Source organism: Lithobates pipiens, unplaced genomic scaffold (assembly GCF_037356315.1).
Source record: "Lithobates pipiens isolate NorthernLeopardFrog02 unplaced genomic scaffold, aLitPip1_a1.2 Scaffold_19, whole genome shotgun sequence".
Taxonomy (NCBI): Eukaryota; Metazoa; Chordata; class Amphibia; order Anura; family Ranidae; genus Lithobates; species Lithobates pipiens.
Window position 1 is genome coordinate 243,001,717 of NW_027507764.1, and position 23,320 is coordinate 243,025,036.

The window sequence follows — 23,320 nt, forward strand, 5'->3', positions numbered from 1 at the left end:
AGGCAATGGAGGAGAGGGAAGGTCAGGGTAGGCAAAGAAGAGGGTGCAGGAGATGATCACCAGCAGCGTGACATACAGCAATGACACCTGCACCGTGATAGAGTGATCTGACACCAGCACCATGATAGAGAGCACTGACATCAGCACCATGATAGAGAGCACTGACATCAGCAGCGTGACATAAAGCACTCACACCAGCACCGTGATATACAGCACTGACATCAGCAGCGTGACATACAGCAATGACACCTGCACCGTGATAGAGTGATCTGACACCAGCACCGTGATAGAGAGCACTGACATCAGCAGCGTGACATAAAGCACTCACACCAGCACCGTGATATACAGCACTGACATCAGCAGCGTGACATACAGCAATGACACCTGCACCGTGATAGAGTGATCTGACACCAGCACCGTGATAGGGAGCACTGACATCAGCCGGCGTGACATAAAGCACTGACACCAGCACAGTGATATACAGCACTGACACCAGCACCGTGATATACAACACTGACATCAGCAGCGTGACATACAGCAATGACACCTGCACCGTGATAGAGTGATCTGACACCAGCACCGTGATAGAGAGCACTGACATCAGCAGTGTGACATAAAGCACTCACACCAGCACCATGATATACAGCACTGACACCAGCACCATGACATACAGCACTGACACCAGCACTGTGATATACAGCACTGACACCAGCACCGTGATATACAGCACTGACACCAGCACCGTGATATACAGCACTGATATCAGCAGCGTGACATACAGCAATGACACCTGCACCGTGATAGAGTGATCTGACACCAGCACCGTGATAGAGAGCACTGACATCAGCAGCGTTACATAAAGCACTCACACCAGCACCGTGATATACAGCACTGACATCAGCAGCGTGACATACAGCAATGACGCCAGCACCGTGATATACAGCACTGACACCAGCACCGTGATATACAGCACTGACATCAGCAGCGTGACATACAGCAATGACACCTGCACCGTGATAGAGTGATCTGACACCAGCACCGTGATAGAGAGCACTGACATCAGCAGCGTGACATAAAGCACTCACACCAGCACCGTGATATACAGAACTGACATCAGCAGCGTGACATACGGCAATGACACCTACACCGTGATAGAGTGATCTGACACCAGCACCATGATAGAAAGCACTGACATCAGCAGCGTGACATAAAGCACTCACACCAGCACCGTGATATACAGCACTGACATCAGCAGCGTGACATAAAGCACTGACACCAGCACCGTGATATACAGCACTGACACCTGCACCGGGCATAGCACAGGGATGGTGGGAGCCCCTCATAATATGCACAGCAGAGGTACAGCCCCAGGAGGAAGTCAGCACAGCACAGGGATGGTGGATGCCCCTCATAATAAGCAGCCCCAGGAGGATGTCAGCATAGCACAGGGATGGTGGGAGCCCCTCATAATAAGCAGCCCCCAGGAGGAAGTCAGCACAGCACAGGGATGGTGGGAGCCCCTCATAATGAGCATAGCACAGGGATGGTGGGAGCCCCTCATAATATGCACAGCAGAGGTACAGCCCCAGGAGGAAGTCAGCACAGCACAGGGATGGTGGGAGCCCCTCATAATGAGCATAGCACAGGGATGGTGGGAGCCCCTCATAATATGCACAGCAGAGGTACAGCCCCAGGAGGAAGTCAGCACAGCACAGGTATGGTGGGAGCCCCTCATAATAAGCAGCCCCAGTAGAAATATGACACCGCTCAACCTCTTCAAACAGGAGGGTACGGGCATATAGTACGGTGTACTTTTTTTGGACAAGGAAGTGAGCCAAATGAAGAAAGAAGGTCTGTGTGCTCGATTAAAAAAATTGTTTCTAGACATATACATGGTCTACTGGTCACATGTGTTGAATTCCTCCGAGATCCATGCCTCATTCATTTTTAGAAATGTGAGGTAGTTAACACTGTCATGAGCTAGGCGCTTACGCTTATCGGTCACGACCCCCCTGCTGCGCTGAACGTCCTTTCGGACAGGACACTGGACGAGGGGCAAGCCAACAGTTCGATTGCAAATTGGGCAAGCTCTGGCCAGAGGTCAAGCCTGCCCACCCAGTATTCCAGGGGTTCCTCACTCCTCAGAGCGTCCACATCGGTCGTTAACCCAATGTAGTCGGACACCTGACGGTCTAGGCGTTCCCTGATGCTGGATCCGGATGACACCAGTCGATGGGTCGGCTGAAAGAATGACCTCATATCCGAAGTCACCAACACATCTTCAAACCGGCCTCTTCTTGCAGGCGCTGTTGGATTGGTACCCGCAACTCCTTCTCTGGGAGTGGGAATTGCTCCTCTGCCAGCGCACGCAAAAGCAGAATGCAGAATTTCTCGAAGCAAGGCCTGGAAGTGCTGCATTCTGACAGCCCTCTGTGACGGCGGTAACATTTCCGCCATTTTGTGTTTGTACCGGGGGTCCAAGTACGTTGCCACCCAGTACTGGTCCTTAACCCTTATGCTTTTTATACGGGGGTCCCTGTTAAAAAACTGGAGCATAAAGGCCCCCATTTGCACGAAACTGGAAGCGGTGTGGTGGCCTGGCTCCTGCTCATCATCCAGGATAATGTCGTCCTCCTCATTCTCCTCTCCCCATCCACGCACAACAACAGATCCCAGAAAGGTTTAAAGCATGCTCTTCTTGCTCCTCCTCATCCGCCCCGGCACCATCCTCCTCTGACTCCTCTTCAGACTCCTGTTGTTGACTTGTCTCAGATAGAGTAGCCCATTCTGGGAATGCATCCAGCATTGCGACTTCCTCATCTTCCCGCTCCTGCTCCTCCACAGCTTGATCAATGACACGATGCAATGCACGCTCCATAAAGAAGGCATAAGGTACCATGTCACTGATGGCGCCATGGCTGCGACTGACCAGTTTGGTGATCTCCTCAAATGGCCGCAGAAGTCTGCATGCGTCTCGCATGAGCAGCCACTGGCGCGGTGAAAAAAAACCCAGCTCCCCAGAACCTGTTCTGCTGCAGAGTTCATACAGGTAGACGTTAACTGCACATTTCTGCTGGAGCAGCCTATCAAGCATATAGAAGGTTGAGTTCCAATCGACAGATTGTGTCGCCGCTGAATGTCAGCAAGGCGAGCCATGGCTGTGTAAGATCTTCTGAAATGGGCTGAGATTTTTCTTGCCTGCCGCAAGATGTCCTGGACCCCAGGGTATTTGACAACGAATCGCTGCACGACCAAGTTTAAGACGTGTGCTATGCATGGCACGTGCGTCATTTTGCCCTGTTTCAATGCGCTAAGCAGATTGGCACCGTTGTCACACACCACTTTACCAACTGTCAAATTGAGCGGTGTTAGCCACTGATCTGCCTGTGAACGCAAAGCTGAAAGGAGTGCCGGGCCAGTGTGGCTCTTGGCTTCCAGGCACAACAGACGCAGCACGGCATGGCAACGTCTCACCTGGCATGTCGAATAGGTTATGGGGAGCTTGGGCGGCGCAGCGGAAGAGACACTAGCAGCGGAAAAGGAGGAGTCAGTCAAAGAGGAGAGGGAGGAGGATGGAGTAGGAGGAGGAGGAGAAGAAGAGCCAGGCCTGCATGCAATCCTAGGCAGTAAAACCAAATCTACACGGGTGCCACGGGTTACATGCTTGACGGCCGTCAGAAGGTTCACCCAGTGGGCAGTAAAAGTGATATACCTTCCCTGCCCGTGTTTGCTAGACCACGTGTCTGTGGTCAGATGTATCTTGGCACCGACACTGTGTGCCAGAGATACATTCACTTGCCGCTGAACATGGCCATATACCTCTGGGATGCCCTTCTGTGAGAAATACTTCCTTCCTGGGACCTTCCATTGTGGTGTTCCAATGGCCACAAATTTTCGAAAGGCCTCTGAGTCCACCAGTTTATATGGCAGTAGTTGGCAGGCTATCAGTTCTGACAAGCCAGCCGTCAACCGTTGGGCAAGAGGGTTATCCGGCGTCATCATTTTTTTTACGCTCGAACATTAGGCCCACGGAAGCCTGCCTTTTTGCAGAAAAACGTGAGCTTGGCATGATGGAAGGTGGAGTGGAGGACAATTGTGAGGAGAGAGGAGAAGGAGAAGTAGAAGACGAGGCTGGACGGTGAGAGCCTGGAGTGTGGCTTTGTGTGTTCCGTTGCTCCCACTGGGCTCGGTGATGGCTGCTCATGTGCCTTCTTAAGGCGGTCGTCCCTAGGTGAGTGTTGGGCTTACCGCGACTAATGCGTTGACTGCAAAGATTGCAGATGGCAACGCTATTGTCAGCAGCGGACACGTTAAAAAAGCCCACACTGCGGAGCCATGTGCCGGCGTCCTGGGAGCGCCAGATGTGACCGTACATGGTCGATGACTCGCTCCTGATACATTAGCAGTCTGCTTTGTCCCTCCTGTGCAATGTAAGTTATTCCTGCTTCTCCTCCCTATCTGCTGGTCCATATCTCCCTCTGAACTCCCCTCCTCTTCCTCTATTGTGGGCACCCACGTGACATCACTAGACACGTCATCATCGACGTCACCTTCCCCACCGCTATAAGTAGAGTTCTCAGAGTAGGCAGCAACACCGGGGACCAACCTCCTCCTTGGGCTGATCTGGGTACTGTCGTCAGACTGCCGAGTGGCGGTTGTTGCTACCTCCTCTTCCTGATCCAATACCAAGAGTGGCTGCGCATCAGAAATGTCTTGATATGGATCGGAAAATAATTCCTGTAACTCAAGCGGAAGGTATGTGGTGGTGGTGGTGGTGTTGTTGGTGGTAGTGTCTTTGGGGGTGCACATAGCAGAGAGTGAAGAAGAGGGTGTAGATCGAGAGGATGAGGAGGGTGCAGAAGAGTAAGGCTGAGTGAGCCACTCAACCAAGTCTGGTGCATCCTTTAAAGTAATTGAACGCACCTTCTGCAACTTCCCACTTTGGCTCAAGCCTGTTGCTCCTGCCCTACCCCTACCACCCCTGCGGAAGGGCCTGCCTCTTCCTCTGCCTGTCATTTTTTAAATGACCCTGTGACAAAACTCTCAGTCCCTATACTGATAAAGGACTGCTGCAGTATAGGGCAGCAGTCAGCAGTAGTGCACCTCAACCCTATATATTGTGGACCTATACCAGTCCTTAAGGAATAGCAGACTGTACCTCACTCAACCCTATGTACTGTAGTACCCTATACCTTACCAGTCCTTATAAGGACCTTTGTGGAACTAGTAGGTTGTGAATGATTAGCAGACTGTACCTCAGTCCCTATACTGATAAAGGACTGCTGCAGCAGAAGGGCAGCAGTCAGCAGTAGTGCACCTCAACCCTATATATTGTGGACTTATACCAGTCCTTAAGGAATAGCAGACTGTACCTCACTCAACCCTATGTACTGCAGTACCCTATACATTACCAGTCATTTAAGGACCTTTGTGGAACAAGTAGGTTGTGAATGATTAGCAGACTGTACCTCAGTCCCTATACTGATAAAGGACTGCTGCAGCAGAAGGGCAGCAGTCAGCAGTAGTGCACATCAACCCTATATATTGTGGACCTATACCCGTCCTTAAGGAATAGCAGACTGTACCTCACTCAACCCTATGTACTGTAGTACCCTATACCTTACCAGTCCTTATAAGGACCTTTGTGGAACTAGTAGGTTGTGAATGATTAGCAGACTGTACCTCAGTCCCTATACTGATAAAGGACTGCTGCAGCAGAAGGGCAGCAGTCAGCAGTAGTGCACCTCAACCCTATATATTGTGGACCTATACCAGTCCTTAAGGAATAGCAGACTGTACCTCACTCAACCCTATGTACTGTAGTACCCTATACCTTACCAGTCCTTATAAGGACCTTTGTGGAACTAGTAGGTTGTGAATGATTAGCAGACTGTACCTCAGTCCCTATACTGATAAAGGACTACTGCAGCAGAAGGGCAGCAGTCAGCAGTAGTGCACCTCAACCCTATATATTGTGGACCTATACCAGTCCTTAAGGAATAACAGACTGTACCTCACTCAACCCTATGTACTGTAGTACCCTATACCTTACCAGTCCTTGTAAGAACCTTTGTGGAACAAGTAGGTTGTGAATGATTAGCAGACTGTACCTCAGTCCCTATACTGATAAAGGACTACTGCAGCAGAAGGGCAGCAGTCAGCAGTAGTGCACCTCAACCCTATATATTGTGGACCTATACCAGTCCTTAAGGAATAGCAGACTGTACCTCACTCAACCCTATGTACTGTAGTACCCTATACCTTACCAGTCCTTATAAGGACCTTTGTGGAACAAGTAGGTTGTGAATGATTAGCAGACTGTACCTCAGTCCCTATACTGATAAAGGACTACTGCAGCAGAAGGGCAGCAGTCAGCAGTAGTGCACCTCAACCTACTAGTTCCACAAAGGTCCTTACCAGTCCTTATAAGGACCTTTGTGGAACAAGTAGGTTGTGAATGATTAGCAGACTGTACCTCTGTCCCTATACTGATAAAGGACTACTGCAGCAGAAGGGCAGCAGTCAAGTATAATATTCTTTCTATATTTGGAAGAAAGAATATTATACGTGTACAAGCCTATTACCATACCAGTCCTGTAAAGAACCTTTGTGGACTTAATAGCAACAGCTACTGATTAAACTGACTGTCCCTCACTGCCTCACACACAGCTTCCTGCCTGTCCCTATTTAAACTGACAAAACACAGGCTGCTGGAACAATAACTTGAATAGCACTTTTGTGGACCTAATAGTAACAACTAATGATTAAACTGACTGTCCTTGCAGCACACAGCGTCCTGTCCCTCTCTCTACACTGACAAAAGACAGGCTGCTGCAACAATCAGTAGCACAGCAGTGCCTCAAACCTATATCCTGAATGTAAAATGTCCACCGGATCGGGTCTATTTATAAGTTAGGGGGAATGTCCAAGTGTCCATGTGCTGTAATGTCTCAATTGGCTGTCCTGTACCCCATGATGGTTGTGTCATCATAGGTCAAAGTTCTTTTACACAGTAAACACGGAAGTCCACCAGGCGAACGGCGGCAATAGTCCGCCAATCGGGCGGACCGCGAACAGCCGAAATTCGCCGCGAAACGACCGCCGGGCGAACCGTTCGGCCATCCCTACCTACCAGCTCAAAACAAGTTAAAATCTAGTAATGAAGAGGTGGAAGAGGTGGCAACCATAGCAGAGCAATCAGAAGGCCAACACCGGCAGGCATTAACAAGCAATAATTAAACACACGTTTGTCTATGCAACCCTTGCATAAAGGTTAAGCTCAGAAGACTGTCAATTAAATGTTGCAAGATCCAACTATAACGTTTTTAGTTCAGCCTAGGGGTAGGTTATTGCCCCAATGCAAGTACAGAAAGTCCTGATTAAATCACAGCAGATCCCATTAGGCTATTGCTAGTGCTAGTGGAAAAAGGGAGAGTGTAATTGGTGGTAAACATGGAGTAAGCAGACCCCAGTAGCCCTGTGAATGCACTAGCTTAAACTAAATGTAGGAAGGAGTTAACTGGTCACAGCTTCTGCTGATCTCTGATTTTTGCAAGCACTCTGCTCTGCGGATTGACAAGGGTTAGGGCCTCTACCTCCAAAATTAGCTCACTAATGGTGGACAGGACACAAAGCACATTCATTTTGTGTATGTAGGAGGCATGCAAACACCCATAGCAACCAATACCCAAAGAGAGGACATCTTCCCCACACTGTGCCTTCCCACAGTATGGTTATAGCAGGAAGGAGAGATATAGAAAAAAAACTCAAAACAGCCTACCTTGGAGCCATCCGTCAGATTCATAGCAGGTGTCATGGCAAAATAATACTGTATGTAATACTTTTGGGAAGATCCAGGTCCGCCTACTGCTCCATCCCCCACCTGTCTGCACTCCCTCCCTGGTGTCTGTGGATAATGGCACCAGGGTATACTAACAAACCCACCATATTGCTGACCTGCAGCATAGCAGGCTGCAGTCTGTCTTGGCCTACGCACCATAGCTCACCTGCCTCAGCAGACATGCACCCCTCCCATCTGGAAGTAGTCAGGGACTCTGGATGCCTCTACTTTAGCCTCACTGATCCCTGGGTGATGGCCTGCTCCAGCCATGCAGTTCTCCCTCCAAAAAGTTTGGGGAAGCCAGTGGCCATGATCCATCCATATCAATCAGACACAAACATCAGGAGCTCAGACAGCAACCGAGGACATGGAGCTTGATCAAATGTGTGTAAGGAAGGGCTCCACTAGAGCCTCAACGCCCACGGGGATAGCTGCTTCTCCTCCAGCAGAGATGGAACCTTCGGGGAAACCAAGAAGGTAATTGGGAGGGAAGGTCCCACAGCTAGGATACGTACAAAAGTAGCCTAGAAAATCCTAGATATGGGGCCCCTCCAAGTCCACTGTCCCGGAATCATGGGGAAGAATATACAGGGAGTGTCCTCCTGCAACTAGAGCGAAGGCCTGAGGAAAAACTAACAAACCATTTAGATTAGGGCATACAATTTCAAGCCCGGAGCTACTAGCCAGGCCTTATTGCCCACCATTGCAGCCTCACCTGTGCCCATCATTGCAGCATGACCTGTGCCCACCATTGCAGCCTCACCTGTGCCCACCATTGCAGTGTAACCTGTGCCCACCACTTCAGCCTCACCTGTACCCACCATTGCAGCGTGACCTGTGCCCACCATTGCAGCGTGACCTGTGTCCATGATTACAGCCTCACCTGTGCCCACCATTACAGCGTGACCTGTGGAGAGGAAGAGAGAGGGCAGCCGGATCATCACAGGGGAAGAAAGCATGGAGGAAGAGGATTGCCACCAGATCACAGAGCGGGGATAGCCCGCTGAATTCGCTCTGCTCGCTGGCACACACAGCCCCGCCTCCTGACCTGACACCTGTGATAGACAGAACACATCCCAGAATTGGACCGGCGTTCTATCTGAGACCTCAGGTCAGGAGGAGAGGCTGTGTGTGACGGCGAGCGGAGGCAATTCTAATGTAAGCTGTTACAGGCAGCGGGCTATCCCCACTCTGTGATCCGGTGGCAATCCTCTTCCTCCATGATCTCTTCCCCAGAGCAATCGATGGGAGTACGGCTTCCATTCAACCCCACCTGTCGGAGGTGCTCGCCGCCCCCCGAGGCAGCCCACGCTCGCCGGCAGTCCTCATTTTGAGGGCTGATTTACATGTTCCTGCTAGGCTGGAGGAAACACACTAGGTGACTGTGCTCTTTTTATTTGATTGTGGATGACGTGTTTTCTGTATAAGGTAGTTGGAGTCACTCACATGCTGTCCTGGAAGATGAAATGGAAGATGCATTTTGTGTGGACATTTTTGTATCTTTAAATATGAAGGCACCCGGATGGGAAGGTTATGAGTGGACCTAAGGCTCAGAGTTTGTTTGATACAATATGGAGAAGGGTTCCATCTACCAGCAGATGGGTAACTGTCCTATCAAGAAGAAGCGGGGCTGGCAATTATGCAACACCTGATTATTTACAAGCACCCTTACAGGTGGAACAGAAAAATGTCACCCACCAGCAACAGGAGGCCCATGGCATGGTGCTGTGTTTTTGTTAGGTACATGGTAAGGATTAGCACCAATCAGAGAGCTTGTAAGGCTTCAGTCCACTTGCTAGCATGTTTTAAGGTTACCATCCCAATGACAACAACAAAGTAGACAACATACCCTTGCAAGGGTCTGTTTCATCTCAATACAGTCGCTAAACAATGTCCAACCTCCTGGCTATTATATTGTCCAATCTGGTCCATGCAGGCTGTTAGCCTGTTCAAGCATAGTCTTAGGGAGCCCATACATTAGTCATTTTTTTTTCATTCAACCAGAGGGTCGAACGCAAAAAAAAAGACCCGATTCCCTCATCCACCTTGAACTGGGTGGATTGGGGGAATCCTTCCTGCTGTGTCATTTTATTCTGATCGTGCCACCATATATACCGATATAGCCTGCAGCACTGATCAAGCGGCGAAAATCTGAGAGGGTATCTGTACAAAAGTCGATCAGTGGATAAACTTCTGTCCAACTACAGTGCTCATACATGGATCAAAATTCAGCCGGTTTAGCAGGGATCCATGTATGGCCAGCTTAACACACTAGACAGTGTTCTGCTATCATTTATCTCAGATGTTTGTCTATTTGGGATACCTCCAGCAGCAACTACCTGCACAAAAAAAGCAGACTACCCTTATTTGTAGGTAACACCCACCTGTCTCCAAATGGAATCCACTCTTGTTCTGATAGCAACCATCTCTCATAGGGGTTGATTTACTAAAACTGGAGAGTGAAAAATTTGGTGCAGCTGTGCATGGTAGCCAATCAGCTTGTTCAATTAAGCTTTGACAAAAAAAAAAAAAAAAACTTGGAAGCTGATTGGTTTCTATGCAGAGCTGCACTAGATTTTGCACTCTCCAGTTTTAGTAAATCTATATATAATAATCAGAACTGTTTTGAGCATTGTTGCCACTGTGTTCACTTGGTTATAATAATACTTTGAAATAACTGAATTGTTCTAATAATGAACTAGTGTATGACACCCAATGTTTTAGCTTAAACAAACAGAATTTACATTTCCACTTACTTGGTTATAGCTCTGAATAGCTGATCTGGCTTGATTGCTGCGGCTCGGGAATTGCAATGTAGATGTTTCCCCCAATGCAAGGGTTTGGTTGCTATGGTAGCTTGATGAATACTGGAAAGATCCTTCAGGTTTAGAACTGAGCTGAAGTGCGCTCTGGGATAGCAGGCTGGGTCCTGAGTTAAGAAAAGCAGAACAATGAGGGGTCTATTTTTAAAAAATATGCAAAGCTATTCATCCAGCGAACCTGCATGTACATTCGTTCTATGTGAAGTAACCAGAAACTGCTGCATTCATATTCATTTAATAGGCTTTTTTTTTGCTTTATTTTCACCTGGTGCTTTAACCATTAACACACTTCCTGCCTTAAGTGTTCTCCACTCCACTGGAGCACAGAACTGGCTGAAACAAATTGGTCTTCATGAAAGAATTGCGGCCAAAAAGCCATACCTCGTATGTGGAAACAAGGCTAAGCAACTCAACTAATAATAGGCACTTGGGTGCAGAAAAATGTTAGCAGGTGCTCTTGACCGATGAGCCCAAATCTGGATTATTTGCCTGTAGCAGGAGGCAGTTTGTTTGTGCAAGGGTTGGAGAGCAGTACAATAATGAGTGTCTGCAGGCAACAAAGAAGCATGTTTCCTTGCAAATTTGGGGCTGAATTTCTGCAAATTGAGTTGGAGATTTGATCAGAATCAATGGTGTCCTCAATGCTGAGAAATAGACATGTGTGATTCATTTCAGTCAGAATACAAACTCAGATTGATTTTTGGTTATTCTGAGATTTGGATGTATCTGAATCTACAAATTAAATAATAACTAATGTCATTGATATTCTTCAAAATTAGTTTTCTTTATTAACTTTCTAATGAATTCCAATTTTTCAGAACAATAAAGCCGCGTACACACGGGCGGACTGTCTGGCCTACTTAGTCCGCCGAAACACATTTCAGCGGACAGTCCGCTCGTGTGTGGGCTTCAGCGGACTTTTTCAGCGTGCAGTCTGGCGGACTAAGTATTTCGGAATTTCCGTAATACTGTCCGTCGGACTCGCATTTCGGCAGACAATCCGCCCATGTGTGTGCGCCAGTCCGCCGTACTTTTGAAATGAGCGGACTTTTCCCTCCCGGAGAAAAGTCCACTCATTTCGAGTGTGTATCCAGGTAGGCGGGGCCCGCGAAGGAGACGTCGCTGGCCCCGCCGCCTGGTATGGTTTTAAAGGGGAACCCCAACGCCGAAAAAAATCGAAAAAAACAGACCCTTGTCCGAGCACGCTACCCGGCCGGCCAGGAAAGGGGGGCAAGCGAGCGCCCCCCCCTCCTGAGCCGTACCAGGCCGCGTGCCCTCAACATGGGGGGGTGCCTTGGGGAAGGGGGGGCCGCGCGCCCCCCCACCCCAAAGCACCTTGTCCCCATGTTGATGAGGACAAGGGCCTCTTCCCGACAACCCTGGCCGTTGGTTGTCGGGGTCTGCGGGCGGGGGGCTTATCGGAATCCGGGAGCCCCCTTTAATAAGGGGGCCCCCGGATACTGGCCCCCCACCCTATGTGAATGAGTATGGGGTACAATGTACCCCTACCCATTCACCTGTAAAATAAAAGTACAAAAAAAACACAACACACGAGATAAAATACTTTATTGCACAGCTCCGGGGGTCTTCCGTCTTCGGGGGTCTTCTCGCCGGACTCCTCCGCTATCTTCTTGTAGCTCTTTTGCTAGCGGAGGAGTCCGGCTTTCTTCCTCGCCGCCGGCCTCTTCTCCCGACTTCGGGGGTCTTGTCCCCCCTCTTCGGTTCTTCTGCCGGGCCACCACGCCTTCTTATAGCTCTTTTACAGGCGGTGGCCCGGTCTTCTGTCGCCGCCGCCTTCCGTTCTTCTTCTTCTTCTCCAGGAGATGTTGCCTCGACGATCTCTCCGGCCGGAATGCCAGGGACGCACTGCGCGGCCACTTATATAGGGACAATGGGGCGGTGTCACATGGCTTTATGTCACATGGGTTGGTCACATGGGTTGATGTCACATGGGGACTATGACATCGCAAGGGGGCGGGGTCACCATGTGACCCCAACCCATGTGACATAAAGCCATGTGACACCGCCCCATTGTCCCTATATAAGTGGCCGCGCAGTGCGTCCCTGGCATTCCGGCCGGAGAGATCGTCGAGGCAACATCTCCTGGAGAAGAAGAAGAAGAAGAAGAACGGAAGGCGGCGGCGACGACGGCGACAGAAGACCGGGCCACCGCCTGTAAAAGAGCTATAAGAAGGCGCGGTGGCCCGGCAGAAGAACCAAAGAGGGGGACAAGACCCCCGAAGTCGGGAGAAGAGGCCGGCAGCGAGGAAGAAAGCCGGACTCCTCCGCTAGCAAAAGAGCTACAAGAAGATAGCGGAGGAGTCCGGCGAGAAGACCCCCGAAGACGGAAGACCCCCGGAGCTGTGCAATAAAGTATTTTATCTCGTGTGTTGTGTTTTTTTTGTACTTTTATTTTACAGGTGAATGGGTAGGGGTATATTGTACCCCATACTCATCCACATAGGGTGGGGGGCCGGTATCCGGGGGCCCCCTTATTAAAGGGGGCTCCCGGATTCCGATAAGCCCCCCGCCCGCAGACCCCGACAACCAACGGCCAGGGTTGTCGGGAAGAGGCCCTTGTCCTCATCAACATGGGGACAAGGTGCTTTGGGATGGGGGGGCGCGCGGCCCCCCCTTCCCCAAGGCAGCCCCCATGTTGAGGGCACTCGGCCTGGTACGGCTCAGGAGGGGGCGCTCGCTCGCCCCCCTTTCCTGGCCGGCCGGGTAGCGTGCTCGGACAAGGGTCTGTTGTGGACTTGGGGGGGACCCCCACGCCGATTTTTTCCGGCGTTGGGGTTCCCCTTTAAGTCCATTCCAGGCGGCGGGGTCAGCGACGTCTCCTTCGTGGGCCCCGCCTACCTGGAGACGCGCTCGAAATGAGCGGACTTTCCTCCACGTGTGTGGGCGAGTCCGTTCATTTCAAAAGTAGGGCGGATAGTATGGCGGACTTAGTACGCCGTATTAGTCCGCTCAAAAAGTGCCGTGTGTGGGCAAGTCCGTTCATTCGAAAGTATGACGGACTGTCCGTCGGATTGTCTGACGGACTAAGTTGGCCAGACAGTCCGCCCCGTGTGTACGCGGCTTTAGAAGTCAGATCTGTCGACTAATGATCGACTGTATTTAATTCTGTGTCAAGAATAGCTGGTTGTTAAGCCATAACTTTAACAACCAATGACTCATCAGCTGTCAGCGGGCTTCCCCACTAACAGCTGAAATGTAAACAAAACAATGGCGGTGTTCTATCGAATAGTACGCGTATGTGTATGCACAGTATGGATGGCCACTCCAGGTAATTTCCTGTTCAGCTGTTGTGACGTCACCATAGCACATATCATAGAAGGAATTTTTCGACCGGAGATACCAATTGACGAGCACAATGGAAAGCTATGCAAACAGTGGAGGGAGACCGCAGTTTTCAGATTGTGCCTCGCTGTTGTGGGCTGGCTTTACAGTGTGCTGAAGGACCAGTTTTGCGTGTGTTGCAGGGCAGGTTTGGTTTGTTGAATGACAGGTTTTGTCTGTGTCAGGTGGGTTGCAACACAGCCACAACCCGCACTGCAACAGCGAGGGAAACAATGTGACAACTACGGTCTCAGCTGGAGTGGCCTTCCATACTGTGCATGTGCGGGCACTTTTCAATGGAGGGCACTATTCAATAGAACACCGCAATAGAAAGTTCTAAAAAAAACAATGTGGCCCCCCCCCCCAATTTATACCAGGTCCTTCTGGTCTAGTACAGATTCTAAGTGAAACTCCACGCTGACATTTTTGAAAAAAAACAGCATGGGGTCCTCCCACAATCTATAAAAGACCTTTATCCGAGCATACAGCCTAGTAGGCCAGAAAAGGGGGGGGGGGGAGATGAGTTGGCTCACCTCCCTCCTGAGCAATACCAGGTCACATGCCCTCAACATGGGGGATGCTTTGGGGCAGGGTCTCATATTGTTGGGGACAAGGGTCTCTTCCCTACAACCCTGGGCTGTGGGGGTCTGTGGGTGTGGGAATTATTGGAGTCTGGAAGCCCCCTTTAACAAGGGGGCCCTCATATCTCGTCCCTCTATGTGAATGAGTATGGGGTACATATACCTCTACACATTCACCAAAAAATGTGTTAAAGGTAAATAAAGACAGTACAAGAGTTTTTCACAATTCCTTTATTAAAAAATAAAAAACAATGTCCCCGATGTAGATCTCACGCCACCCACTGAACCTGAAAAAAGAAAAAAGGCTCCCCACGGACTGCCTGTTTCTCCATCTGACATGTCTTAAATGGCTAAGGGGCGGAGTCACCCAATGATGTCATCGGGTGACCCTGCCCCTTGTGACTTCACCGTCCAGGGCATGCTGCATTGATAATGTCACAAGGGGCGGTTCACCATGTGATGTCACCAGATGGCCCTGCCCTTTACCCATCTAAGAGCTGTCACCCGGCAGAGTAAGCATTGGGCGGTTAGTATTCGTCACGAGTGGAGCTTTTTTTTTATCAGGTCTGTTGATGCGGCGGTCATCATGATGGACAACAGAGCTAAATGGGAGAACTTTTTTTGTATTATTAATAAAGGACTTGTCCAAAACCATGTAATGTTTTTCTTTATTTTTGTCACTTTTTTTGATGAATGAGAAGGGGTGCAACGTACTCCCCACTCATTCATGTAGGGGGGGGGGAAATCGAAATAAGCCCTCTGCCCACAGACCCCCACAGCCACCTCCCAGGGTTATCGGGAAGAGGCCCTTGTCTCTATCAACATGGGGTCAAGGTGATTTGGGGTGAGGGGGGCAGAGCCATGTTGAGGGCATGTGGCCTGGTATGGTTCAGGAGGGGGTGCTAACTCATCCCCCCTCTTCCCTGGCCTGCCAGGCTATGTGCTCAGATAAGAGTCTGGTATGAATTTTGGGGTGGACCCCACTTTGTTTTTTTTTACATTTTGCAATGTGGTTCCCCTTAAAATCCCAAAGAGCCTTGTATGGACTGGGGGGAGGCCCACATCCTTTTTTTCTTTATTTTGTTTTCCCACTTTAAGTGAAACAATAAAAATGTAAAATCCCTTCAAATATCTGGTGTCCCCCTTACAGAGTCCAATAAGCCCTCCACCCACAGGTGCCCACAACCACAGCCCAGGGTTGTGGGGAAGAGACGCTTGTCCCCATTTTTTCTGAATTTTCTATTGCCGGCATGGTTTTGTTTAAATTTCAGCTGTCAGTGCGGAAGCTCGCTGAGAGCTGATGAGTCCTAGGTTGTTAAGGACGGGGCGGCCGGCTTTCCAGCCCGCTGCTTAACAACCAGAATTTGAGTCGTTCGATCATTTTTCAACCAATCTGAATTCTAATCATTCTGAAAATTTGGTGAAAACAAAATGAAAATAAACAAATTATAAAACAAAATTAGTAACAAAACACAAGTTATTGTTATGAATGCTATTCTGCAGCATGAAAATAACCCCAAACATAAAGCCAATGCCATTAAGAATTATCTTCAGAGTAAATAAGAAGAATAAGGAGTCCCGGAAGCAATGTTTTGGCCCCCACAGAGTCCTGATCTTAACATCATCAAGTCTGTCTGGATTTACATGAAGAGACAGAAGGATTTGAGGCAGCCTACATCCACAGAAGATCTGTGGTTAGTTCTCCAAGATGTTTGATACAACCTACCTGTTGAGTTCCTTCAAAATCTGTGTGCAACTGTACCAAAAAGAATTGATGCATTTACTTTCCATTTTGTTAATTGATAAAAATAAACTAAAATATGCTAAAAAAAATAGCATTAACAGCGCTAAAAATGCAATAAGAAAAAAAAATCCTTTTAAAGATTCACTCCACTGTGGCCACGATTTAGTTTATCTGGATACCATCTCCAAACACCTCGTGCATGAAAGAGTCCGCCATCGGCTTAAAAAAAGCCTTAGTGCACAACCCATCCTGACTCCTCATAATTGTGACATTCAAATAGTTTATCGTGTCCCTACTCCAATTAAATTCCAGCTTAATATTATTATGACGAAAATTCAATTAGAGAGGCTGTTACACAGTCACAACAGATTAAGACCAGTTTTGTTGAAAAGGGATATAATTCGAAATCCCTGGATAGGGCGATTCACGAGGTTGGAGTCGCTACGCAGGATTCTTGCCTTATAACTAAAGAAAGAAGTGACAATAAAAAACATGAATGGGGTTTTATTAGTAATTTTCACTAACAATTTAGGGATGTTAAATCCATTTTCAGAAGGCATTGAAATATTCTGAGAATGGATAAAACTTTGTCTAAGGAACTTCCTGACGTTTCTCCTTTTATTTATAGACCGACAGCATCCATCCGGGATAAAGTTGTAAAATCCTCCCACTCAACCTCAAAAGTTTTGGGATTGTGCTGGCATTTATGCCTGTAGGAAATGTAAGGCTTGCAACAAGTGAATACCCACATTATCGGCCTTACTAGTTCCAGGTCTATGGCTAATAATAGGGAATTCAAGATTAAAGAATTCATTTCATGCACGTCCACCCATGTAGTTTATGCCCTTCAGTGCCCCTGCGGGCTAATGTATATTGGCAGAAGTAAAATTGGGGAAAAGGGTGTCTAAGCATATTTATAACATCCTAATAGGGTACAAGGACCACAGTGTTTCATTACATTTCAGATTAAAACATGGGAGGGACCCCGCTGGCTTGAAATTTTGAGGAATTGATAAAATTCATTTGACTAATGCCCTGTACACACGGTTGGACTTTCCGACGTAAAAATGTGCAATCGGAACGTGTTGTCGGAAAATCCGATCATGTGTGGTCTCCATCAGACTTTTTCCGTCGGAATTTCCGACACACAAAGTTTGAGAGCAGGATCTTAAATTTTCCGACAACAAAATCCGATTGTTTAAATTCCGATCGTGTGGAGACAATTCTGAAGGACAAAGTGCCATGCATGCTCAGAATAAATTACCAGACGAAAGCTATTGGCTCTTTATAGTCCCGTCGTATGTGTTGTACACCACCTCATTCTAAACGATCAGATTTTATAACAACTGTGTCCGACCGTGTGTATGCAAGACAAGTTTGGGCCAAAATCCGTCGGAAAAAATTTTGACGGATTTTGTAGTCAGAATGTCTGACCGTGTGTACAAGGCATTACATTATGAGTGCAAATGGAATGAATATTCATCTAGAATTGAATTGTTTTATTAGCAATTATTAAAACCGTTTATTCTTCTCATGATTATTAGCCTGTATTTTCTTTTTGTGACCTGTTTCATATCCATTTGATCTTTTTGAGGCTATATGCGATTTTATAGTACATAACTTTCTCGAGTCGCATGACTTTTTAAGTATCATGTAGGGTAGTACGATTACTGTATTTTCTTAGTAGTCAATGCGTGAGTCTCTCGGGTCTTGTATATCATGCTTTTCTAGCATTATTTTTTATTGATGTCTATGTGAAAGAATTTTGTTATGAGTTTATCTTAAATTAAAATTTAAATTATTTCCTTTGCCTTTTTAGGGGTTTTACTATTATTATATATATTATATTTTTTCTTGTCTATATTAGATATACAATCTTCGTTGATTGTGAGTTAGTGATTTGTTTACTCACAGAGAATGTTTTCCTGCTTCTCATTGTTTTCAATTACATCAGTATCGTATGTCATTACTGCGGTGTGCTGTCCTTTAATAGTGTTGCAGCATCGCAGATAATGTTGGTCATGTGGGATTGCTGTATATATTGTGCATCGTAATTAAGGGTACAATGATTCTGTTATGATAATTTGTGTATTTGCCATTCTACTTCTGCCTTTGCTGGGTTGGTGTCTGGCTGCAGTGTATCCACGTTTTTTGCATTTGCCTGTCACATGCAGGGTTACGTTTTTTACCTGCATGTGGATATAAGGGAAGAGCCATGCCGTGTAGCCACGCCCTCCAAAGATGTGATGACAAAACGCGTTAGGGCTGTCTACGCGGCTCCCATATCTGTCAATAATAGCGCCGGTCAAGCCCGGGTTCCATCAAAGCCATATACCAACTCAGGAGGCGGTGAGAGGTGACTTGCGCTGGTCGGCAGAGGTATTCTATATGCTTTTTTACTTATGTTACCATGTAAGCAGATATTATTGTGTGTGTGATTTTTTTTATTAAATAAACAGTATTACACTATGCCAGCTCCCCCTTTTGTCTCTGCTTATACGAACTATTGCTTGAGAAATTGACTGATTCAGGAAGAGGGGCCAGGTCCAAAGTGTATCGTTGCTGGAAAGATCTGACCAGATCTCATAGTGTATGGTGATTTAAGGCCCTGTGTATACCAATGTCTGCTGAGTGCATTACCAACGGGGACGCTTTAATGCATGAAGTGTTTGGTGATGGTATCCAGATAAACTAAATCGTGGCCACAGTGGAGTGAATCTTTAAAAGGACATTATCATATTGCATTTTTAGCGCTGTTAATGCTAAAATTACAATATTTTTTTTTTTTTTTGCATATTTTGTTGATTGATTTTATTTATTTATAATAGCTGCTGTTGTGTATTTAAACTTTTGGTCCATTTGAGCACTTGGGTCAGTGATATCCTTGTGGTTTACTGATAAAAATAAACTATTAACACTTTTATTTCTGAAAGCATTCCTAATATACAGCTTTTTTTTACACCTGCCTAAAATCTTATGATATCTTGCTTAGATCACATAGATCACACACTCATCAGAACACCATGACCCAGTTATTGCTAAAAGGATCCACTTTCGCTTTAAGCAGACTATTCCTCCAATAGGCTAAGTCTCAATGAATGCACCCGGTGGTGCCTTAGAAGACCTCAAATAGAAGGATGAACAAGTCACAAGTCACAAACAACCATCATAGTGCAACATGTTTATTAAAAATGAAATCTTCCTTTAAAAATAATCCTTATGTTATCCAGCATATAATAAATACCGTATATAAAGCCACAAACATTGCTACTTCAATAGTCCGAACCGCCATGTGTTCCACTAAGGGGAAGTGACATTATTCTGTCTCTACGTGTTAAAGGAATACTCTGCTAACAGCGAAAGTAGATCCTTTTAGAAATAAATGGGCCATGGTGTTCTGATGAGTGTGTGATGGGTGACGCACTTTACCCACGTGGAATTGCACAGATTACTATTTGGAGCACTTGCAGTGACTGTCACAAACTTTGTATATCATCACTGAATTATTGATTAAATGGAGCACCTATGCCATAGTGTACAAAATGTAGGGCAAGATATATAGCAATATTGAAGTAAATGCAGTGTTCTAATGAAGACACAAAAAATTTCGCAAAAATAATCAAAAACCAAATACACTCTACATTCCAAGTGTCCATACAAAAAATCAATCTGTACGTGCATTAGTGTCCATCCACGACCCACTGAAAATGCATTGGCGTGGTTAGAGGTCTGGTTTAGCCTCCGTTTCAACCTACAGTGCCCCACGGAAGATGCTGTATCACTGTCAGGGTGGACAGTGCGCTCCACGGATCCTCAGAAGCAGGATAAGGACCGATGGACACATATCATTACAATTTCTCCTTTTATATGAAGGATTGTGGAAAGGCCTGACCCAGCCTATACTGGAAAATCTTTTCTTGACCAAATAAGTTTCTGCTACCAATTCAACACACAAAATGTGTAGGAGAAATTGATACTGCATCCTCTGTGGGGCACTATAGGTTGAAATGGAGGCTAGACTAGACCTCCAACCACGCCATCCACTGTCAGTGAGGACCTAGTTTCTGTCTGAATATTTGTACAGTTGAGTGCTGCAACTTTTACTATATGCTCAACATATCCCTGACAAAAGGGCTTGAACCTGAAATGTGTCGTAAACTCTAGATTTTGTCTCTGAAATTTGGAGAGTAACTAAATTTAGACACTATGTACAATAATATTCAAAACAGAAACTCTCCTGTATAAAAAACCCCAACAAAAGGGCTTGAACCTGAAACACGTTGGGTACCGAAAAATTTTCTCTGAAATTTGGAGAGTAACTACTTCACTACTTCAACCCTATGTACAATAATATTCAAGTACAAGAAATTATGTGTTTTTGTCAATTGTTCATGTGTTTTTTATCAATCATCACATGTGTGATCGATTTTTTTACTCTATTTCCATAAAATATTTATATTACATCTTTGTAGTATTGTTGCCATTTAAAGCCCGATTAAGGAGGTACTGCTTTCTTTCAATATATGAATGATATATAAATTACAATCCGCACTTGATCCTTCATGCTCCATACCTGATCCTGAACCTTCACCAACACCTCTACGCTTTGAGCGATATAAAGTATCTCACAAAAGTGAGTACACCCCTCACATTTCTGTAAAAATGTATTATATCTTTTCATGTGACAACACTGAAGAAATGACACTTTGCTACAATGTAAAGTAGTGGGTGTACAGCTTGTATAACAGTGTACATTTGCTGTCTCCTCAAAATAACTCAACGCACAGCCATTATGTCTAAACCGCTGGCAACAAAAGTGAGTACACCCCTAAGTGAAAATGTCTAAATTGGGCCCAAAGTGTCAATGTTTTGTGTGGCCAACATTATTTTCCAGCACTGCCTTAACCCTCTTGGGCATGGAGTTCACCAGAGCTTCACAGGTCTTCCACTCTTTCATGACGACATCACAGAGCTGGTGGATGTTAGAGATCTTGCGCTTCTCCACCTTCTGTTTGAGGATGCCTCACAGATGCTCAATATGGTTTAGGTCTGGAGATATGCTTGCCAGTCCATCACTTTTACCCTCAGCTTCTTTAACAAGGCAGTGGTCGTCTTGGAGGTGTGTTTGGGGTCCTTATCATTTTGGAATACTGATCTGAGGCCCAGTCTCCAAAGGGAGGGGATCATGTTCTGCTTCAGTAACTGCAACTGTAGCTCCTAAGTGCAGCACTCATGCTTTACTGTAGGCAACTAATTTATTGTGGTGGGGTGATGCAGCATTTTGGGAGTTAAAACGAGTGGTGAGGAGCGGACATTGCTTCCTCACTGGCTGACAAATGTCTTTAAAAAGAGACATTTGGATTGTTTTTAAGGATGTATTCACACATGGTATCTGCATGTGCATCTAGGGCCCATGGGCTGTGCCCAGATGTGCCAACTTGATAAGACGGCCCTGGCTGTAACAGTCTGGAGTGAAACTGGCCATACAGTGCAGCCTCAAAGGAGGCAACCACTTGAACACAAAACCCTCATGCAGGTACAAAGTGGGGGTTTTCTCTGAGGTCAAGTAGAGTTTTCAGTAGAGGTTGGTAAGGATGCCCTGAGACAGAGTATGTTGAAGAAGAGCTGTCTGACTTTTCAGGAAAGGAGGCAAGTTTATAAGCATGAAGTGGTAATGAGGCAAAGTTTGAAACTCTAGTTGGTAGCCCCTGGAAAGTATAAACTGGACCCAGTAGTCCGAGATTTCCTGGAAATAGTAAGCCAGTAGTGACAGATGACTTCCAACTTTGACAAGCGGGGCGCCCACTTGGAAAATGGTTTGGAACCAGACCTGGCTGGTTTGAAGGGCCAAATTTTGAAAAGAAGGAATGGTCAGATTTGTAAGTAAAGGATAGAGAGGGACAAAATTAAACTTTCCTATCCTCAACAGTAGAAGGCCTACTTGTAGAAACTTGTAGAAGCACAAGTCTTCTTTTACTGGGGGGGGGGGGTACTCTTACCCCCCATTATCTCCTTAATATACTGATCCAAGGAGTGGCCAGTCAGGCCTTCACCCTCAAAGAATAGCTGTTCAAGGCATTTTTGGCACAGAGTTCCATGGAACAGCATTTAAGCCAAAGAAGCCTGCGCATGTGGATGAAGAAAGAACTCATCTTGAAAATCTGGGAAAGTGTGCTGATCTAGTCATTAACCCTTTATCGTAAGGCTACTGGTAAAAGGTCTACTGACTGCGCTGAGCCAGTGCAGATTGGGAGAAGTGATTTAGCGTAGTGATAGCAAAACGATTAAAGTGTCATGAAACCCAACATTTTTCATTGTCTATATTTTTTTTTATAATTTTTGGGATCTTGGTGTAGAAGCTATACAACATGTAACTTTTCATTATTAGTAAATACCTGGTTGAGCATTCCAATTCAATGGGCTTGCCTGTTGTCAATGGCAATGCTACAGTAGCCAATCCTCTGACTGTTACGCTGCCACCGTTTCTGGAAAGGAAGTGTTTAACATTCTCCTTTCTCCTTTGGAAGCCCGCCCCACATCAACCTGAGGGACAGCTCCAGCTAGCTGAATGACATGTGCTCTCCTCCCCAATTTTCTGCCCACGTGATCATCTGCGTGTGCTTGCTCCAGCAGTAATGATTGATAGAGGGTTCTTTCCTGCCAGCCATCCTATATGATACACATTGTTTAGGCTTGAGGAGTGAGTCTCAAGTGAGATGATTTTGATTGGCAGCAGCTCTTGCAGGGAGCCTTGCTGTCTATTATCAGATAAAGTCAAGAAACATAAGCTTCCGGGAATGAAGTTGGGGTCCACCGAATCTTTTCGGCTTGCTCCCCCCCCCCCCCCAATCTTAAATAGTAGTGGAGAGAATCTACTTTATGTCATGTGACCACAGATTACTGCAGCTAAAACAAAATTGGGAATATTTTTTCCATGTAAGATGATTGCTTCCAATGATAGATTTAATGTTCCATATAAAAGTGCTTCAAT

At 46.6% G+C, this 23,320-nt stretch overlaps 1 protein-coding gene across 9 annotated transcripts in view; it reads right to left on the bottom strand.

Annotated features, from left to right (window-relative positions):
* The window catches only part of CTNND2 (catenin delta 2), a 918,973-nt gene that overhangs the window by 523,302 nt on the left and 372,351 nt on the right, over nt 1–23,320 (bottom strand). For all 9 annotated transcript variants that reach the window (XM_077491861.1, XM_077491860.1, XM_077491866.1 and 6 more), the window contains exon 7: nt 10,597–10,769. In XM_077491861.1, coding sequence (XP_077347987.1) covers nt 10,597–10,769 — 173 coding nt within the window. The remainder of the gene's footprint in view (nt 1–10,596; nt 10,770–23,320) is intronic.